Raw genomic sequence first — 19,204 nt, forward strand, 5'->3', positions numbered from 1 at the left:
CTGAACTTCTCTTCCAATTTACGTCGTACTCTTTTTTATTTTTCCTACAAATTGGCGGGATGGGACCTACATGTTTTACACCGTCTCCGAATGTCATCTGCAATGAGTTTTCACCGAGAAGCTTTTCATGGTAGAAATATACTCGGAGTGTTTGCAATTACTGCCGACGGGCGATTCCGCTAAGAAACAGTTTTTTTTAATTGAAAACACTTATTTTTAAATTTTTGATGTTACTTTTCCTGGGGCTTAAAGCCAGGATCTTCGGTGTGGTAGGCGAAGCACGCTACCACCACACCATGGGGGCCACTGTCGTGCATGACCAAATGTCTATCTTTATAATTCAATCACATCAGAATTCCTGAACGGACTTGGAACTGTTTGTTAAGATGTACTATATTCTAACCATCTTTGTAACTCGATCATTATTTGATTATTTTTGTATCATTTCGGGACTTTTGCGGGAATTCTTCGGGATCATTAGAACCCATCTCTGGATCAATTCGGGACTGACTATTTTTGGATCATTTTAGGATTGGGTCACAGATCATGCCACAACTGGAATGTATTTGCAAGGTTGCTCTAATTTTGGACAAGTCTATAAGTAAACTGATATGAAAGAGGGGATAGTGAGAAACATTTTGAGATTGATTTTTGAGATGTCATAAGACTCCAATTGCACTAGAAACTTATACACTTGCATTGTTGATTTCCGTTAACCAAACATGTTTTGGATTTTTATTTTTTCGTCAATAAAGCGAACTTCTATCATTCCACACGCACATGCTTGAAGTTCACAAACGATTATAGGCAAAAACGCAATGTATTTAATGTTAATTGCTAACGTAATGCCCTTTAGATAGAATTAGTTTAACAACGCTTACCCGCCACCCCCTTACACTCTTACACGACTGAAAAAAAAACTTAACAATCTTTACATAATATATATATTAATAGGTAAGTAAATGCAGTACCTCCTTGGCGTGGTGGCTGCGTGCTCCGCCTACCACACCAAAGGTCCTGGGTACAATGCCCGGGCAAAGCAACACAAAAAATTTAAAAACAAATTGTTTCAAATAGAATAAAGTTTGCAATGATTTGGTTAACACTCCGAGTGTATTTCTGCCATGGAAAGCTTCTCAGTGAAAAGTCATTTGCCGTTCGGAGTCGGCGTAAAGAATGTAGGTCACATTGGACAGTTTATACGTAAAATTGAAAGAAAAGCTCGGCCTTAATCTGTTCGGAGGACAGAAGTATAGACAGGCTTGCATCTGCGAGAAAAAAAAGCAGCAAAACTGAGTTCCGAGTTTGGTCGGTAATTTTCTTTTGTAATCGGTATTTTACATCTTTTCGCCCACAGGCTGTTTCAGATTTTCCTATATCCCTTGTTTTTTTTTTTTTTTTTTTGTGTATTTCTTCTTTTTTAATTTGCTTTATTATATTCCATTCTACAACATTTCCACATAGGTTTTAGAAAGGGTTAGTTTGAATTTAGAATAGTCAGTTGGATTTTCGAAAGAGTCAAATAAATATGGGAACTGCCAACTAGATTTTCGAACAGTGAATTGGATTTCAGAACTGTCGCTTGCATTTTCGAAATGCGTCAGTTGGAATTAAGAACTATCAATTTGAATTTGGTAAGCGTCATTTGCATTTTAAAATTGTCAATTGGATTTTAAAAACCGCCTTTTGGATTTTAGAAAGAGTCAATCAAATTTTTGAAACGTTGAAAAAACCAAATTTACTATATCTGAAATCTAATTTGCCCTTTCTTAAATCCAATTTAGGTTTTTTTAAATCAATTTGAAATAGCGAAGAAGAGTCAATTGGATTTTAGACAAATAGATAGATAGATTTTACCAAACACCAATTTACGTTTGCTAAATTGACAATTCTAAAATCCATATGACGCTTTCGAAAATCCAACTGAATGTTCTTACATCCAATTGACTTTTCCTCAAATGCAGTTGAAACTTTCTAAAATCCTTCTTGAAATGGTGTAGACGTAAAAGAATTTTCCTTTGTTGTGTAATTGTTTTAATTTCTCTTTTTTTTTTTGTTTTTTTTTCTATACTCAGCTGAGCAGAGCTCACAGAGTATATTAACTTTGTTCGCATAACGGTAATCCGTAACGCCAAAAACTAATCGAGATAGATATAGACTTCTATATATCCAAATGATCTGGGTGAAAAAAGAAATTCATTTAGCCATGTCCAACCTTCCGTCCGTCCGTCTGTCCGTCCGTCCGTCCGTCTGTAAACACGATAACTTGAGTAAATTTTGAGGTATCTTGATGAAATTTGGTATGTAGGTTCCTGGGCGCTCATCTCAGATACTTTTAATGCCATAAGTCGAACAAAAATTTACCAATCCTTGTGAAATTTGGTAGGGACATAGATTCTATAACGGTAACTGTTTTCTGTGAAAATGGGCGAAATCGGTTAAAGCTACGCCCAGTTTTTATACACAGTCGACCGTCTGTCCTTCCGCTCGGCCGTTAACACGATAACTTGGGCAAAAAACGATATATCTTAACTAAACTTAGTTCACGTACTTATCTGAAGTCACCTTATCTTGGTATAAAATATGGCCGCAATCCGACTATGACCACGCCCACTTTTCCGATATCGAAAATTACCAAATATGAAAAAAGAGATGAAACATGGTAATTTGATTTGTTTATTGACGCAAAATTTAACTTTAGAAAAAACTTTGTAAAATGGGTGTGACACCTACCATATTAAGTAGAAGAAAATGAAAAAGTTCTGCAGGCCGAAATCAAAAGCCCTTGGAATCTTGGCAGGAATACTGTTCGTGGTATGACATATATAAATAAATTAGCGGTACCCGACAGAAGATGTTCTGGGTCACCCTGGTCCACATTTTGGTCGATATCTCGAAAACGCCTTCACATATACAACTAAGGGCTACTCCATTTTAAAACCCTCATTAATACTTTTAATTTGATACCCATATCGTACAAACACATTCTAGAGTCACCCCTGGTCCACCCTTATTGCGATATCTCGAAAAGGCTTTCACCTATAGAACTAAGGCCCACACGTTTTAAATAATCATTAACACCTTTCATTTGATACACATGTCATACAAACACATTCCAGGGTTCCCTAGGTTTTTCCCTTATTTTGTCTCCAAAGCTCTCAGCTGAGTATGTAATGTTCGGTTACAACCGAACTTAGCCTTCCTTACTTGTTTTCATTACAGCTGATTCTGAACGATAAAGTCAACATTTTTTCCGGAAGAATAGCAACTTCCAAATTAGTAATATTCGAAATGTTTCCTGAAATTAAAAAAAAAAATAAAAATTTTGTAATTTTCATAAACATTTTCAAAAATTAAACAAAGCTTTAAATTTTTTACAAAAAGTTTTCGAAAGTGGTTTACATAGTTTTCGTGTTAAAGCTTATTTAAGTGTTTTAAAACTAACAAAAATAAAAAATATGAAAATAACTAATACAACTAGCACATTATTTTTATTGCTGTTCTTTTACTCGCAGCTGTATTTGTTTTCGCATTCAAATTATTCGTTAACTCAAATATTACACTGAAACGCTAATTAAGAACTTTACAGATTGAAAATTTTATGAGCGCGTTAATTTACACAAATGGAAGCTGAACTCAACAAAATATTCGCTGATTTTCAATATCAATTATGAATAGATTTAAACGTATTAGTTCTCATTGGGGAAATAGTGCTCATACGACGCGGAGACGCAAATAAATAAATAATAAAACAAAACTCATCAATTAATTCACGCCGGCCATAAGTACAATCTCTACGGGCTTACAAATATACATATCTACCAACATACTTACATACATATTTAAACATTCAATCATACACACATACGATGCGCATATGTAGATGTTGTACTACATACCGACATCCCAACAAACACTGAAAACAAAAATCTCAAATGTTTGAGAAAAATATTGATTCTCAGTTTGATATTCAACATTATTTATCCCTTGAAACAAAATATTATCTCGACTTTTCTCAAACGTCGATCTTCAACTTGAGAATAATTTGAGACATACTTGAAAATTTTTTTCTCTCAAATGTTTGAGAAAACATTAATTTCCAGTTTGATATTCAGCATTATTAATCATTTAAAGCTAAATATTCTCACAACTTTTTCTCAAACGTTGCTCTTCAACTTGAGAATGGTTTGAGATATACTTGCATTTCGTTCCATTCTGTTTGAAAACCATCGATATCATGGAATATTTTCGTTAATAATAATGTGAATACTTTTTGCGCCAATGTGTATAAATTTTAAGTGTTCATGAAACCCAAAAATAAAATCAAACATAGTACAACATGCTTATTTTACATCAATGTTATCGATAGTGTCGTTGATAATTCGTCCATCTCTAATTTGCATACTTTAGCTGGAAAGGTAAACAAGTGATTTTATTGCGTGAAGTTGGACATAAAGTGAAAAAATAAGGAAGTATTTATATATTTTAATAATATTAAGTGATATTGTACTACATTATGCATAAATCTAAACGAGTTAAAAGTGAAGTGAGGCAAATAATAAATTTGCTAACCGAAAGTGGCTCGTTTGAGAAAAAGTTGAGAATCCAAAATTCTTAATTTGAAAATAAAGAAAAATTCTATATTAAAAATGTGCCTTTTAGCTTGAGAATGCTATCAACGGTTATTTGAAATGCATTTGAAAACTAACAGTTGAAATGTGAGAAATAGACCGATTCTCAAATGTATCTCAAACTGAGAATTGACAAAAATGTTTTTTGGGATATTTAATTATTCATTGTTAAAAGTAAGCAAAGTGAGCCTAATGAAAGCGAGTGTGAGTTGAGCGTTTTCGTTTTCATTGCTATTTGCTGTTTTGTTAGTTAAGCGCGTAAGTGAAGTGCGCCTGTGTATTTGATTTGAATTTTTATTGTAAATTTTATTTGCGAGTTAAAAGTGCAACGATTCACAAGCAAAATAAGTTAAGCGCGCGCGGCTAAAGTGAAATGATTTTACTGTTTTTTTTTTTCTCATATAAAAAATGTATAATTGTTAAATGTGCATAAAACAATCATCATGATTAGTTATATAATTGGAGTTTTTACATAAATTTAATTACTGAGAAAAACCGATGAAACAGAATATTTGAATTTAAAAGTATTAATATGAAAAATGTATGTGTAGAAAAAAATAATAATATCTTGTGCAAATTTTGTAAATAGAAAACTTCTTTTGAATGTTTTGGCAAAAAAAAAACAAAAGTTAATTGAAAAAGGACTAAATTGAGAGTGAAATTAGCAAAAAAAAAACAAAAAACAAAAACAAAAAGTTAACTAAAAATCGCCTTAATGGGAAGTGCAAATCTCAGTCGCAATTTTTAGTAAAAAAAACTAATGATGAATAAAAAATCATAAGTGCGCAACTTTTTGAAAATGCTGTAGATTCAAAAATCTTTTACACAAAAGTGGGGGTGGCCCTTTACCAATTTTGTTCATTTTTTCCAGACTCAGTTCTTATGACAAAGTTAAACAGCTTACCCATCTTTGCCGTGACATCTTAAACCGTTTTTGATTTACGACCAATAATAATTGAAAAAACTAATTTTTTGAGCGTTGCCAAGCCATTTTTGAAAATTAAAAAAAAAATTAGTTAAACGGTTTTATTGAAAACAATACTTACATGAAGTAATAATAATATTAAAAGCTAAAAAATAATTAGGTAGATCCTAGGCGCTAGTCATCACACTCCTCATCAATCTAGGGCGTTGATCAGACAATTAAATAAGGCCGTTGGGCACGTGAAATTTCTAAAACTGTGTGGCGTAGTATAACCTGATTAAGGTTCAGTTGGTCTTATATATGACTATCAATAGAAATTTGACGCGTTCAACGCTTTTATTTAATTGTCTGATCAATGCCCTAGATTGATGAGGAGTGTGATGACTAGTACCTAGGACCTACCTGATTATTTTCTAGCGTTTAGTATTATTAATACTTCATGTAAGTATTTTTTTTTTTTTAATTAATTTGTTTTGAAGTTTTTATAAAAATAAAGTTGAAGTTTTTAGTCTTTATTTAATTGCCTATTATTTCTCATACTATTTAGTTCATTTAGTGACTAATTATTACAAGGACTCTTTCCTGACAATTTGTTACAATCTAAGTCCTCAATACATAATCCTTCCAAAGACTTTACTCGACTCTGCGCCACGTATGCTTGTCCCTCCTCGAACTCCAAAATATTTTGATGTCACTTCTACCGGACTGTATGCAATATTTTTTCCAAATATTAGCCACACCCGACCACATATACGATTTGTTTGAATATCTCGATCGTTGCGCCACCTAACGACGATTTTTTCACAGGTCGCTTTTTATTCATGTATGTATTATGTGTTCCAAATATGAACCAAATCGGACCACAAATACGATTTTGGAAATATTTCGATCCATGCGCCACCTATCGGAGTTTTTTTTCTTATTATTGCATTGTAATCGGGTTCTGAACTATATTCCAAGTTTCAAAATTGTAGCTTATCGAGAAGTTACATAAATTTCTATTACAAAATTCGTGCCGCCCAACCAGCCTGTCAAGTCTACCTAAATAAAACCGTTTAAAAAAATAGGTCCGATTTACTTCCAATGAGTGTTAGGCCGAGATTTTCTTCTAATTTGAGTCGTTCTCATTTTGAGTTTAGCTTTTACACGCGGAGTGTTTGCCAAATCACTGCCGAAGGGCGAGCTCGCTTAGAAAAAATATATTCTATTTGAAAAAACTTTTTGCTAAATTTTAGATGTTACTTTGCCCGGGAGGTGAACCCCAGACCTCTGGTGTGGTAGGCGGAGCACGCTTCCATCACTCCGTGGCGGCTGATGCTATCACTGACAAGGCCTTATTTGAAAGCATGTGATGTCAGAAGGCAGTTTCCACTTAGACGCGGCTACATTTGAAGCTTTTTTCCTCCTACTCCTACTACTTACGCCTGAAAAACACTACAGTCATCTGGCTGCCTATAGCATCCGTTTACTTCCGGATCAGCGCAGTATAAGCCTAATACTTCTATTACTTTTAAACCGTCGATGTATACGTGTATCGTCTTGGCTGCTATTTTATCGCCTTTTCGTAAACCTTCTACCTCTATCGAAACTCCAAGGGAACTAGGTAGTCGTTCCGTCCAATATTTGATGACGCTATACCACTCTGACCATGTAGTCTGCTCTCTGGCTTCCCCGAGGCGTTGCAGCTGTAAACGCTTTGTTCTTCACCACCATGTCTTTAGAGGTACGTTCTTTTTTGAGTGTCTGTCCACTTCAATCTTGGTATCGGTCGAAAAGCTCCTCAAGAGACTTTTCACTATAACTATCCACTCATACATTGATATATGTATCACGTACAGAGCTCAATGTAATATCTAAACCTCACGATAATTATTGATAAAGTTGCCAAAATATTTAACTACGACATATATAGAAAGCCAACGGCCACCGACACAATAATACATAATACCACAAATCACTCCCAACAGTACAAAAATGCAGTATTAAAGCATTTGGTACATAGACTTGAAAGAACACCTCGTACAAAAGAAGCATATAAGAGAGAGCTTGAATATATAACATAGCTGCAACAAGGGCTATACAAAAGCACGCAGTTCAGAGAACACATTAGAGATTACAACAAAAAAACACGAAATCCAAACATTATACCAGAGTCCAACTTCGCGAATCGATACAAGAGTCAGGGTCCTTCTAATAGAATAATAAACGAACAGATAAACACAATTTCTGGCACAATATCTGAACCTGCAAAACTTGTTTGCAATAAACAAAGTAATCACACAGTTACAACAAATAAACACAAAACAATAAACGCCCCAAACAACGAGCCCACAATAGGGTCAAACGACTAGAATTGCTGACTTTTACCCATCTCAGTCGGCCACACAAATCAATAACATTGCTAATGTTGAACGCAAATATGTAGGGACACTCCACAGTTGTCATCTGCTAATTGCTTTGCAATATGTAACAAAATAGACCCATGGTGCCTCTGTAGTAAGGGAAATATAGCAGAGGTCCTCAGTAGTGTTATAAGGCGTCACATGAGTGTAGGTGTTGCAGCTCGCACCCTTTTTTCCGATTGCGCGTCGCCAAAACCGTTCTATAACGGAAGAGTTGACATGGTTAATTAGAGATTAGCAACTTAGCTAAATGAATTTAAGTTTGTATACGACCCTCAATAAAATTATTTGCTTTTTTCATTCAGTGTAAAATTTGATTATAGCCATCACATTATATATGTTTGTAGTATATTTTATTGATGCAAATAAAACAGTGACGGTTTTTAATATAAATCAAATAATTGTTAAAAATGTGTGATTTAATATTTATTGAATTTTAATTTTCAAAATTGAAATAACTAAATTAATTAGCGCTTGGTGTGTTTCCATCGCTAAAACAAACAAATTTACTTCAATGCAAATATTTTGTATGTTAATTTTTTTTTATAAAATTATAGTGGAACTTCACACCAAAGGCTAATTCAATGAAATTATTTAAAAATAAATCACTACAAATGAAATTTAAAAACAAAATCATGCATATACACATACATACTAAATATGAAAAAATCAATGATCTAAATCGGGCAACTGATAAATTTACAAAAAACAAAAAATTTATAACATAATTAGTGCGAAATAATATAAATGTTTAGTTACGCGTATTAAATGTGCTAATTGTGCCGAATTTGTGCAAGCATGTGTGTGCATATACAGCAGCAAGCAGAAAAATAGCAGTGGTAAAGTTGGTAAAATTTCGTCGATTAAGCTCTACTTTTTTAATTTCGATATTTTAGAAAAATCAAAGCTCGCATTGATTTTTGACAACTTTTTATTAGAAGGGTTTTTTAGATTTTCCTTAATAAGAAGTGTGAACAATTTCTTTTTTATATGGAAGAAAATCTGAAACACTCTACGGAGAAAAGTTCTCATAAATCAATGCGAATTTTGGAGACCTACAACTTGTACTTCGTTAGACTAAAACTAATTGGACTAAAACAAGATAAGAATATAAAGAGTTAGTTTTACTTCTCCTTCTTCTCTGCCATTGGCCCCATTTGACATAAATTGTGTGCTGGCATTTCTGTTTGAAACAGCGCTACCATATCTGCAAAAGGTAAACGTCCCAAAACAATATATTTGTTTGCAATTCTACTTAGCTTTTGCTTTCAACACCTGTCCAAGAACATACCGGAACTATCGGAAAATATATATCTTGATAATTCGTATTCAATTCAACACAAAGGTTGCCCCGAACTTGACCCCACCAAAAACATACGTCATAGTTTCTTCCCCACCATTGCACAGTGGTCGGTTCCATTGGCCGAAAATAAAAAAATCAAAGTGAAAGGTTTGTCACCAAATGTGTCGTTAGTATCTCTTATTAAAACAGCATTTTAAAAGGTGTATTTTTTTTTTTTTTTTGTTGTATTCGAACTGTATTAGTTGGTTTTTGCGGGGTGAGCAAGTTAAAAATAAAGTGCAAGTTTAAGCTATTTAAAAATACATACAATATCATTGTATCGAAACAAATAAAAATTAATATTGAATTCAAAGGTATTTACTTAATTTTGTAATAATTTAGTACTTTTAGCTTATTGCGCTTTTTTTTTTTTTTTTTTTTGTTATTCAACATTTCACCAGTGGCTTTATTAGTGTTTATTTGCACAAATATTTCAATTTCAGCTAAAGTTTTAGTTGGGTTCCTCACCGATCCTCATGTTGGGACTTACACCTTGTTATTATTCAAAGTTTTAAGACTATAAAGTGTTAATATCAGCTGCCACTTTCAGCCACTAACTATGTTTTGCAACAGTGTTCTGATAGCTTCACCCTGATAAATTATTGTCGTATGTTATATAGGCATATATGTAACATACAACATTATTTTATCCAGTCGACGATATGCGAATGTAAACTTTTGTGTGTGTTTGTTGTTTTGTTATTGTTATATATGCAAGATCTATTAACAACTTTAATTTCTTTATTTAATCCTACTAAACATTGTATTTGCGATAGACACATTTTACCACTTTTCCCCCCACATCTACTCACTTTTTTATGCATGCGGTGAAAGTGGGTGGTTGTGGGTCGGTATGAAGGTATCACCCGCACCAATTTTATGAAAAAATAATTCTCACATATTTGTTAAGCTGTGACCAAAGTTTCACGTTCATATCTCTACCAAATAAACCGCTACAACTCTTCGATTCAACGCGCACAATAGAGAACTTGGAACAGCAATATTAGCAGCTTGGAACAGTTAAAGAGAGTTTGTCCAAACTTCCAAAGGCAAGGCCTATTATTATTATTATTATTATTATTATTATTATTATTAATATTATTATTATTATTATTATTGTTTTTATTATTATTATTACTATTATTAGGCCAGGAAGCACCGCGATCTGTGTATAGATCTATTGTGCATGACCTTTCAGCCTAATTTTGTATGTGGAGGCTTTTGATGTATTTAATTAAGTACCTCTTCAGGCTTTTTAATCCACATCACCACCCCTAGATGGGAGAGTTCGCAGAGAATGTGAACCGGAAAATTTTAGTATAGAATGAGAGAGTAGATTTAAGGTGATATCGTAGACTACAATGCCCCGTATAGTACCCAGTGAGAGTTCGTAGATCCCCGACATACAAAATGTATGCCCCGCTTGCAATGTGTCCCCACATGACACCAACCATCTCTTCAATTGTAATGTGGAACCAACGCCTCTAACACCCCTCTCATTATGGTCTACCCCTGTTGAAACAGTAATTTTCCTTGGACTCCCGTTAGAGGATATTGATGACAATTTGTGATCGGTCACACCTATTGGATGGGGCGAAACACTGCTAAAACAACAACAACAACAACAACAACAACAGAGTTCGTAGGTCCTCCTTGCTTAGATTAATGAGTTTGGCTGATAATTTCGTTACCGGAAGTATAAACAGTGTGGCCTTTTTTGCCCTGGGCAGCCAATCCAGTGACGTCTGAATTGTTTTGTACACCAGTTACTTATGGTAAGGAAAGACTTAACTGCCAAATGTATTAAAGTTGGGGGATGTGCCATGGTTTTGCATTCGAACAGTAGTATACTGACACGGAATCAAAAGGTGCGGAGTATATAATATACCCAGAGCAAAAAGACAACGTAGCCGAAATATCCCAAATGTTGGAAGGGGACAAACATATCAATGTTGCAACGAGTTTAACTCCTATTTACTATTGCGGAGGGTGCGGAGCGGTTCTAATACACTAGCCACGGCTCTGATCTGAAGGAAGGTTTCTAGACAATTTTTAAAACGAATTGGTACAGCTCTTCAAACAAAGATTGCTCGTTCTATCGGTACATTTGGATAAACTTCTTACCAGTGGCTAACTGGGTGGTTTCTCCAGCAAAGAGGGCAGAACTTAAAAGAGGATAAAATTATTACTTTAATTGTTTGGTGTGGTTCTTTAGTTGCATATGAGCAGTTCACCATTTAACTACAATGTAAATATTTATCGTTCTAATATTAATAGTTGTATAAATATACCCCTCAAACAATACAAAACTTACCGAACATAATTTTGGTGTATCACGGGCTACAAAACGGCAAACTCAAAAAAATTCTACAACTCCAAATAAAAAGTTCGGAATTGTCTTGAAATTTTTTTCGAATTTTCGAGTGTTTTGAAAACTTTTTTGAGTATAGTTCCAGTTATGAAATTCAAAGAAGTTTTATTCTAAAAATATTGAAAATAAAAAAAAGAAGTACGTATTCAAATAACGAAATTTTATTATAAAAATTACTACTGCTAATTTTGTATTCACTGCTGTATGTAAATAAAATGCATTCATGTATAGTTTTTCAAATACAACGAAAACCACAAATATTATATTTATAAAATATAAACGCAAAATTGCTTTCAAATATTTAATTCAATATGTATGCGTGTTTCAGTATTGTGAAATTTTGTATAGGACACCAATCTATACACAACTGCATATAAATTTAAACACTAACTGTTTTATCCACGCTTAATTAGAAATATTTATCTATGAATTTTGGTCTCATCATCAATCAGTTTGCCTGCAAATTGCACATTCAACCAATAATCAAAACAAATTGTTATTAATTTGAAAGCAGAAATCATTCATCAATAAATCTGCATGCCATTTGCGTACATACTTACTTACTTACTCATTACATATGTAAGTATGTATGGTGCTAACTAAATTACAACTCAACAATTGTATTTGCCAATATCTAAAGATAATAAAAATGCCTAAATCATCACCGCTGCTGCTGAAGCTAACTACAACACAAAAACTGCTTTATTTGCTTAAGTCTTCAACGCCTTTGAACCGTTTACTGGCTACAGCATTTTTGATTTACTGCCTGCAGTCATCGTTGCATATTAACTGCCGTAAGTTTAATTTGATTTTATTTAAAATTTGTCATATTAGCAAATAGTTATTGGGGTTAAATAAAATGCGTTTCATTCAAATTTGTATTAAATGTAAAGCTCATATTGTGGTATAAGTTTATTGTGTCTAAAGAATTTTCGTTTGCGGTGCTTACACCTGGAATTCAATAATAAATGATAAGTCCTAAAAGAACGTTTACAGATTTTTGCACAAACTCTACGAGTCAAAATCGAGTAGTATATTTACGAAACATGGTCAGTGTCTTTAAGTGCATATTTGAGGAAAGGGATTTCCATTTTGAGGTACAACAGTGCGTATGAGTAATAATTCAATGACCGTAGAGCAGTGGCTTTCAAAGTGTGGGCTAATTTCATTCGAATACAGTAAATAAGAATACGGGCCAGTTCAGCGAAATATGTTATTATCGAAGTGTTATCGCTCTTTTATTGAAAGGTTATCGATTTATCAATTGTTTTTGTTTTATCGGCCTATTGATAATGGATTCAAGGTTCGATTCGAGCTCATGGCCAGAACAATAATTTTTTTTAATGATAATTACTGTTTATTTTTTTTTTTTCTATAAATGAAAAATTGTATTTTGGCCTTGAGCTGCTTTGAATTCTGTATCAATAGGCCGATAAAACAAAAACAATTGTTAACAAGTAAGGAAGGCTAAGTTCGGGTGTAACCGAACATTACATACTTAGCTGAGAGCTTCGGAGACAAAATAAGGGAAAATCACCATGTAGGAAAATGAACCTAGGGTAATCCTGGAATGTGTTTGTATGACATGGGTATCAAATGGAAGGTATTAAAGAGTATTTTAAAAGGCAGTCGGCCATAGTTCTATAGGTGGGCGCCTTTTCGAGATATCGCCATAAAGATGGACCAGGTGTGACTCTATAATGTGTTTGTACGATATGGGTATCATATTAAAGGTATTAATGAGTATTTTAAAATGGAGCGGCCCTTATTTGTATATGTGAAGGAGTTTTCGAGATATCAACCAGAATGTGGACCAGGGTGATCCAGAACATAATCTTTCGGGTACCGCCAATTTATTTATATATGTAATACCACGAACAGTATTCCTGCCATGATTCCAAGGGCTATTGATTTCGCCCTGCAGAACTTTTTCATTTTCTTCTACTTAATAAGGTAGATGTCACACCCATTTTACAAAATTTCAGAAAATTAAATAAAAGCATTGGGCGCGTGAAATTTCTAAGAATGTGAGGCGTAGCATAACCTGATTAGGGTTCAGTTGGTCTTATACATGACTAACAATAGAAATTTGACGCGTCCAACGCTTTCATTTAATTTTCTGATCAACGCCCTAGATTAGTGAGGAGTGTGATGACTAGTACCTAGGTCCTACCTAATTATTTTCTAGCTTTTAATATTATTATTACTTCATGTAAGTATTGTTTTCAATAAAACCGTTTAACTTAAAATTTTTTTTTTAATTATGTTATTTCATATTTGATATAGAATTATGGTATTATTTAATTTTTCGAAATTTTCGATATCGAAAAAGTGGGCGTGGTCATCATATCGCCCATTTTTAATACCAATATAAAGTGAATTCAGATAAGTACGTGAACTAAGTTTAGTAAAGATATATCGATTTTTGCTCAAGTTATCATTTTAACGGCCGAGCGGAAGGACAGACCGTCGACTGTGTATAAAAACTGGACGTGTCTTTAATCGATTTCGCCCATTTTCACAGAGAACAGTTATCGTCATAGAAGCTACACTCCTACCAAATTTCATAAGGATTGGTAAATTATTGTTCGACTTATGGCATTAAAAGTATTCTAAACAAATTAAATGAAAAAGGGCGGAGCCATGCCCATTTTGAAATTTTCTTTTATTTTGTATTTTGTTGCACCATATCATTACTGGAGTTGAATATTGACATAATTTACTTAATACTGTAAGGATATTCATTTTTTTATTAAAATTTGACTTTAAAACTTTTTTTTTTTAAGTGGGCGTGTTCGTCATTCCATTTTTCTAATTCGTTCCTGCCAAATTTCATCATGATATCTTCAACGGCTGCCAAATTACAGCTTGCAAATCTTTTAAATTACCTTCTTTTAAAAGTGGGCGTTGCTACGCCCATTGTTCAACATTTTGTTAAGGTCATAAGGTCAACCCACCTACCAAGCTTCATCGTTTTATCCATCTTTGGTAATGAATTATCGCACTTTTTCGGTTTTTCGAAATTTTCGATATCGAAAAAGTGTGCTTGGTTATAGTCCGATTTCGTTCATTTTAAATAGCAATCTGAGATGAGTGCCCAGGAACCTACATACCAAATTTCATTAAGATACCTCAAAATTTGCTCAAGTTATCGTGTTTACGGACAGACGGACGGACGGACATGGCTAAATGAATTTCTTTTTTCGCCCAGATCATTTTGATATATGGAAGTCTATATCTATCTCGATTAGTTTATGCGATTACGGATTACCGTTATGCAAACAAAATTAATATACTTTGTGAGCTCTGCTCAGCTGAGTATAATAAACCAAGAGCACTTGGGAATATCCAACTAAGTAAGTGATAATAAACATATCCAGCATAGTCAGTGATTTGCAACAGATGGCGCAACGCTGATTAAATATAGTTGGTAAAGAGGAATAGAAGTAGCAATTTATCAATCAAACAAACCACCGCTGTATAGCTAAATGGTTAGCGAAGCGTGCCTAAAGCGTACTGATGATAAAGGCTTAGCACCCCTCGAAATGGATCTATCTGCACAGCTATAGCGGGTTGTCTGAAAAGTTGTCTACTTACTATTCCAAAAACAAAATACAATTTTTCAATTATAGAAAAATTAAAAAAAAAAAAAATTATTATTAGAAAAAAAATTGTTCTGACCTTTAGTTCGAATCGAACCTTGAATCCGTTATCGATTTATTGTAAAAAAAATTATCGATTATTTATCGACATGTTACCACAAAGTTGTGAAAAAGTTATAGACAAAGTTATGAAAAAGTTACAAAGTTATAGATATGTTATCAGATAGCTATCGATTTTCTATAGAAACGTTTTCGATTTTTTATCGGAGTGTTACAAATTTGTTATCGGCGTGTTATGCAAAAGTTATAAAGGTGTTATTAATATTAATCAAATTTTTTATAGAAAAGTTATCGATTTGTTATCAAAAAGTTATCGATTTTTTATTGAAAAATTATCGATGTTTTGAGTGAAGTGTTATCGTTTTGGGCAAATTAGACCATTTATCGGTTTTTAAGAAATACACATTTTCAATCCAAAAATAAAATCGTTAACATATTTTTCTTTTTTGAATTTTGAAATTAATTTAATAATTTTTTTGTATTGCTTTAATAACTTAGTGAAAAATTGAATCGTTATTCCAATGTGACACTAAGGCCCACTTGCAGAAAGGTAATAGTGAGAGGTTTTTTCGAAAGCAGTATTTTCCAGAATATTTATATGTAAGAAAATCGAAAAAATATGTATTTTAAATGGTCGCAGCAAAATATGGTCTGCAAATTTTCTGATAATTTTTCAATGTTTTATGTTTACTAGTAGTGAATTCGTTAACCTAAAGCAAGTATTGTTCGGCAAGACATATCTCGTCTGGGAGGAAGATTTTCCATATATATATCTTTTTTCTGGACAGTTCAGCAGTCAATAAGCTTAAGTCACTCAACCCAAAAATTCAGTAGAATAATTTTTAATTTCTTACTTTCGTAATCGCAATTCGTAGGTCACCGCACCGTCTAAATGCAAACTTGCGAGGCAAAAAAATTAGTTTAGAAGGGTCCATTCATGGTCTTAAAAGCTACAAATCCACCACATTCTACTAAAGTGGGCCTAGTAGTATTCCGGCAACGAGAACTATCCAATCAAAACTATTCCATAACATGATATCGTCAAAATGCAACCCTCTCACTGATGACATCGCGGTCTCAAAGTAAACTCAGGGGCTACAAATTTCATATTTCGAGCCATTAGTCTTACATAGGGTGAGTCCCAAACTGGCATCGGAGGTATTCTTTGAGAAAAATAAAATTCTTTGGGAAAATAAATTAAACTAAAAGTCATTTATGCGCGTTTGGAGTAGGACGACGTGTGCGTTGGCTGTAAGTTCGTGACGTTTAGTGGGTGCGAATCTCGGTGATTATGTCAGTGTGTGTATATTCCTCCTTTGTTTCCTTAAGATATCTGTGCTGTTGATTTTTATTGCTCCACCGATTCGCCGTTACAGTTCGTTGATGCAAGCTTTACTTAGGCATTTGGGATTCGTACGTACAACCATTGTTATAATTAAAATTTAGGGAACCTAAACTTACCCCTCACCTTCAGGATTTATAAGGCCGATAAAAAAAAAAATTTAACAAATTTTGTGTTTATATGAAATATAAATTTTAAAGTTCACATAAGAAAACGTTCCTTCGTCTTTTAATTTCTACCAAGCACGCACCTTTATCAAGCAGGATAGTTGGTATAATTTAGAAAAAATTGGCGGATGGTTTCAGCCGAACTGTTTCATTTTAACGGGTTAGGTGAAAAAGTAAAAAAATACCACAAGGGTATCGACTTATATGATACGCACTCGTGTCTTTTCACTTCTTCTATTTTTCTGGCGGTCATACCCTGGCACTTTGCCTTCTATTGGGATTTCCATTTCCGAAGTATTTTTACTCAAAACGATGGACGATCATTCGCAGACACAAATATCATCCAACTTTCATTTTTTTTTGTCGCCGCCAACCACAGCGAAGTTTCTAGGTTCCCTGTTCGGGCAAAACAACATCAAACATTTGGAAACAAGTTCATTCCATCAGAATAAAATTGTTCTAAGTGGATTCGTCTCTCGGCAGTGATTTACCAAACACTCTGAGTTGTTGTTGTTGTTGTTGTATGTGTATTTCTGCCATGAAAAGCTCCTCAGTGAAAATTCAACTGCTTTTCAAATGCCGTTCGGAGCCGCCGTAAAACATGTTGGTCCCGTCCAGCCAATTTGGAGGAAAAATAAAAAGGAGCACGACGCAAACTGGAAGAGAAGCTCGTCTTGTTCGCAGGTTATCGCGCCTTGAGATTATTTATTTTATTTTATTTCATTTTACTCACACGTATTCACACTTATTAAATTACCAACATATACGTTTAAGGCTTCAGCGTGTCACCTATACCTGTGTACATTTTGTTTTTTTTTTTTTTTGCGGGAGGGCGGAAAAATGTCGAACGCACCCTAATTGCTCCCGTCGCAGCAACCGTGTTTCCGTAGACTAAAAACCAGCCCCGTTTTGGAAACGTCGCCCACCCGGTACCACTTTCGTATTACTTCAGGGTGGCGTTCCATATTTCTCATTTTTTTAAGAGCCTACTGTTGTCCCTGCGTCCAGGTTCCCGCTATTTGCTCTTGAGTGTCGATTTAATCGCCACTGTTTCGCATGCGCATTTCTCTGCGCTCCCTCTCAGCATCCATCAGGCGTGTCATGACTATAAATGCATCTTTGCTCACTGCAGTTCAGCACTCTTTCCTGTTGCACATTTGTGATACTAAATTTCTCGTGGTTCCTCCCCAAAGACACTATGCAAGCCGAGTCTTTCCGCGTGTAAACGGGTGCAGTGGAACATGACATGCTCCACATTTTTTAACTCCGTGGTACACATTGGACAAAGAAGATCTTCTTCTATCCTACGCTTCCATAAATACTCTTTAAAACTGCCATGTCCACTCAGTATTTGCGTGAGATGGTAGTTCAGTTCACCGTGCTTCCGCTCATTCCATTGAGCTACGTTCCAAACTAGCGTGAAGGTCCAATGCCCTTTACTCGAGGCCTCCCACTGTTCTTGCGACTTAGCTATTGTTTGTGTCCTTGCTCTTTTCTTGACTTCTTCAGATGGTTGCTCGATATTAGTGTTATACAGATCGGCCATTTCGCTTGCCAGTAACTCCACTGGGATTTTCCGGGTTAGGACCAGGATCGCGTCATCGGACACCGTCCGATAAGCACTTGCTATTCTTAAAGCTGCAAGTCGGTACGCTGCTAGTATATCTTTTTGATGGGTCCGTTTAGATCCATACCACACTGGTGCTGGGTATAGTATTATTGAGCTGGTTACTGTGGACAATAGCTGGCATGTAGCTTCGCTCGGACCACCAATGTTGGGCATTATTCGCATAACTGCTCCATTAACTTTGGTAACTTTCTCTCCCACCACTCTGAAGTGCTCTTTGGAAGTAAATTTAGAGTCAATGTGCACTCCTAAGTATTTTAGAGAATCATTTGAAGTGATTTGATGATCCCCAACAGTTAAGACTAACTCGTTCGCCGACCGTTTGGAGCTTACTAATACCACTTGCGTCTTTCGGCTAGCCAACTCCAGTCCCGTATTGGGCAGCCATTCATTTATTCTTCCTACGGCGTCATTACATAATGCTTGAAGCAGGTCCAGTTTCTTGGCCACTACTACCACTGTAATATCATCAGCATATCCCACAATTTGCGTGTTTTCTGGTAGATCAATCTTTGGCACCCGTCATACATACATTACATTCCAAAGCATTGGACCGAGAACAGATCCCTGTGGGACGCATCCAGTGATTTTGTACTCTTTTGCTCCTTGATCCGTATCAAAAAGAAGTACTCTGTATTTAAGATAGCTGCCTATTATTCTGCGTAAATAATCTCGTGTGCCGAAGCTTCGCAGCGCTGTCATTATCTGCATCCAGTTCGCAGTGTTAAAAGCATT

At 34.6% G+C, this 19,204-nt stretch overlaps 1 protein-coding gene across 13 annotated transcripts in view; it reads left to right on the forward strand.

The window, feature by feature from the left end:
- Window positions 1-4,941: 4,941 nt before the first annotated feature.
- Window positions 4,942-19,204, forward strand: part of LOC137238187 (uncharacterized) — a 61,173-nt gene continuing 46,910 nt past the window's right edge. The window contains exons 1-3 of one of the 13 annotated variants that reach the window (XM_067762888.1): window positions 4,942-5,172; window positions 12,000-12,250; window positions 12,312-12,465. In XM_067762888.1, coding sequence (XP_067618989.1) covers window positions 12,209-12,250; window positions 12,312-12,465 — 196 coding nt within the window. In that variant the 5' untranslated portion in view covers window positions 4,942-5,172; window positions 12,000-12,208. Of the gene's footprint in view, window positions 5,173-8,303; window positions 8,371-8,734; window positions 8,798-11,999; window positions 12,466-14,882; window positions 15,028-19,204 lie in introns of those variants that run through there. The other 12 variants (XM_067762889.1, XM_067762890.1, XM_067762884.1 and 9 more) reach the window with 12 other exon arrangements.

This window comes from Eurosta solidaginis, chromosome 1, assembly GCF_040869045.1.
Source record: "Eurosta solidaginis isolate ZX-2024a chromosome 1, ASM4086904v1, whole genome shotgun sequence".
Classification (NCBI taxonomy): Eukaryota; Metazoa; Arthropoda; class Insecta; order Diptera; family Tephritidae; genus Eurosta; species Eurosta solidaginis.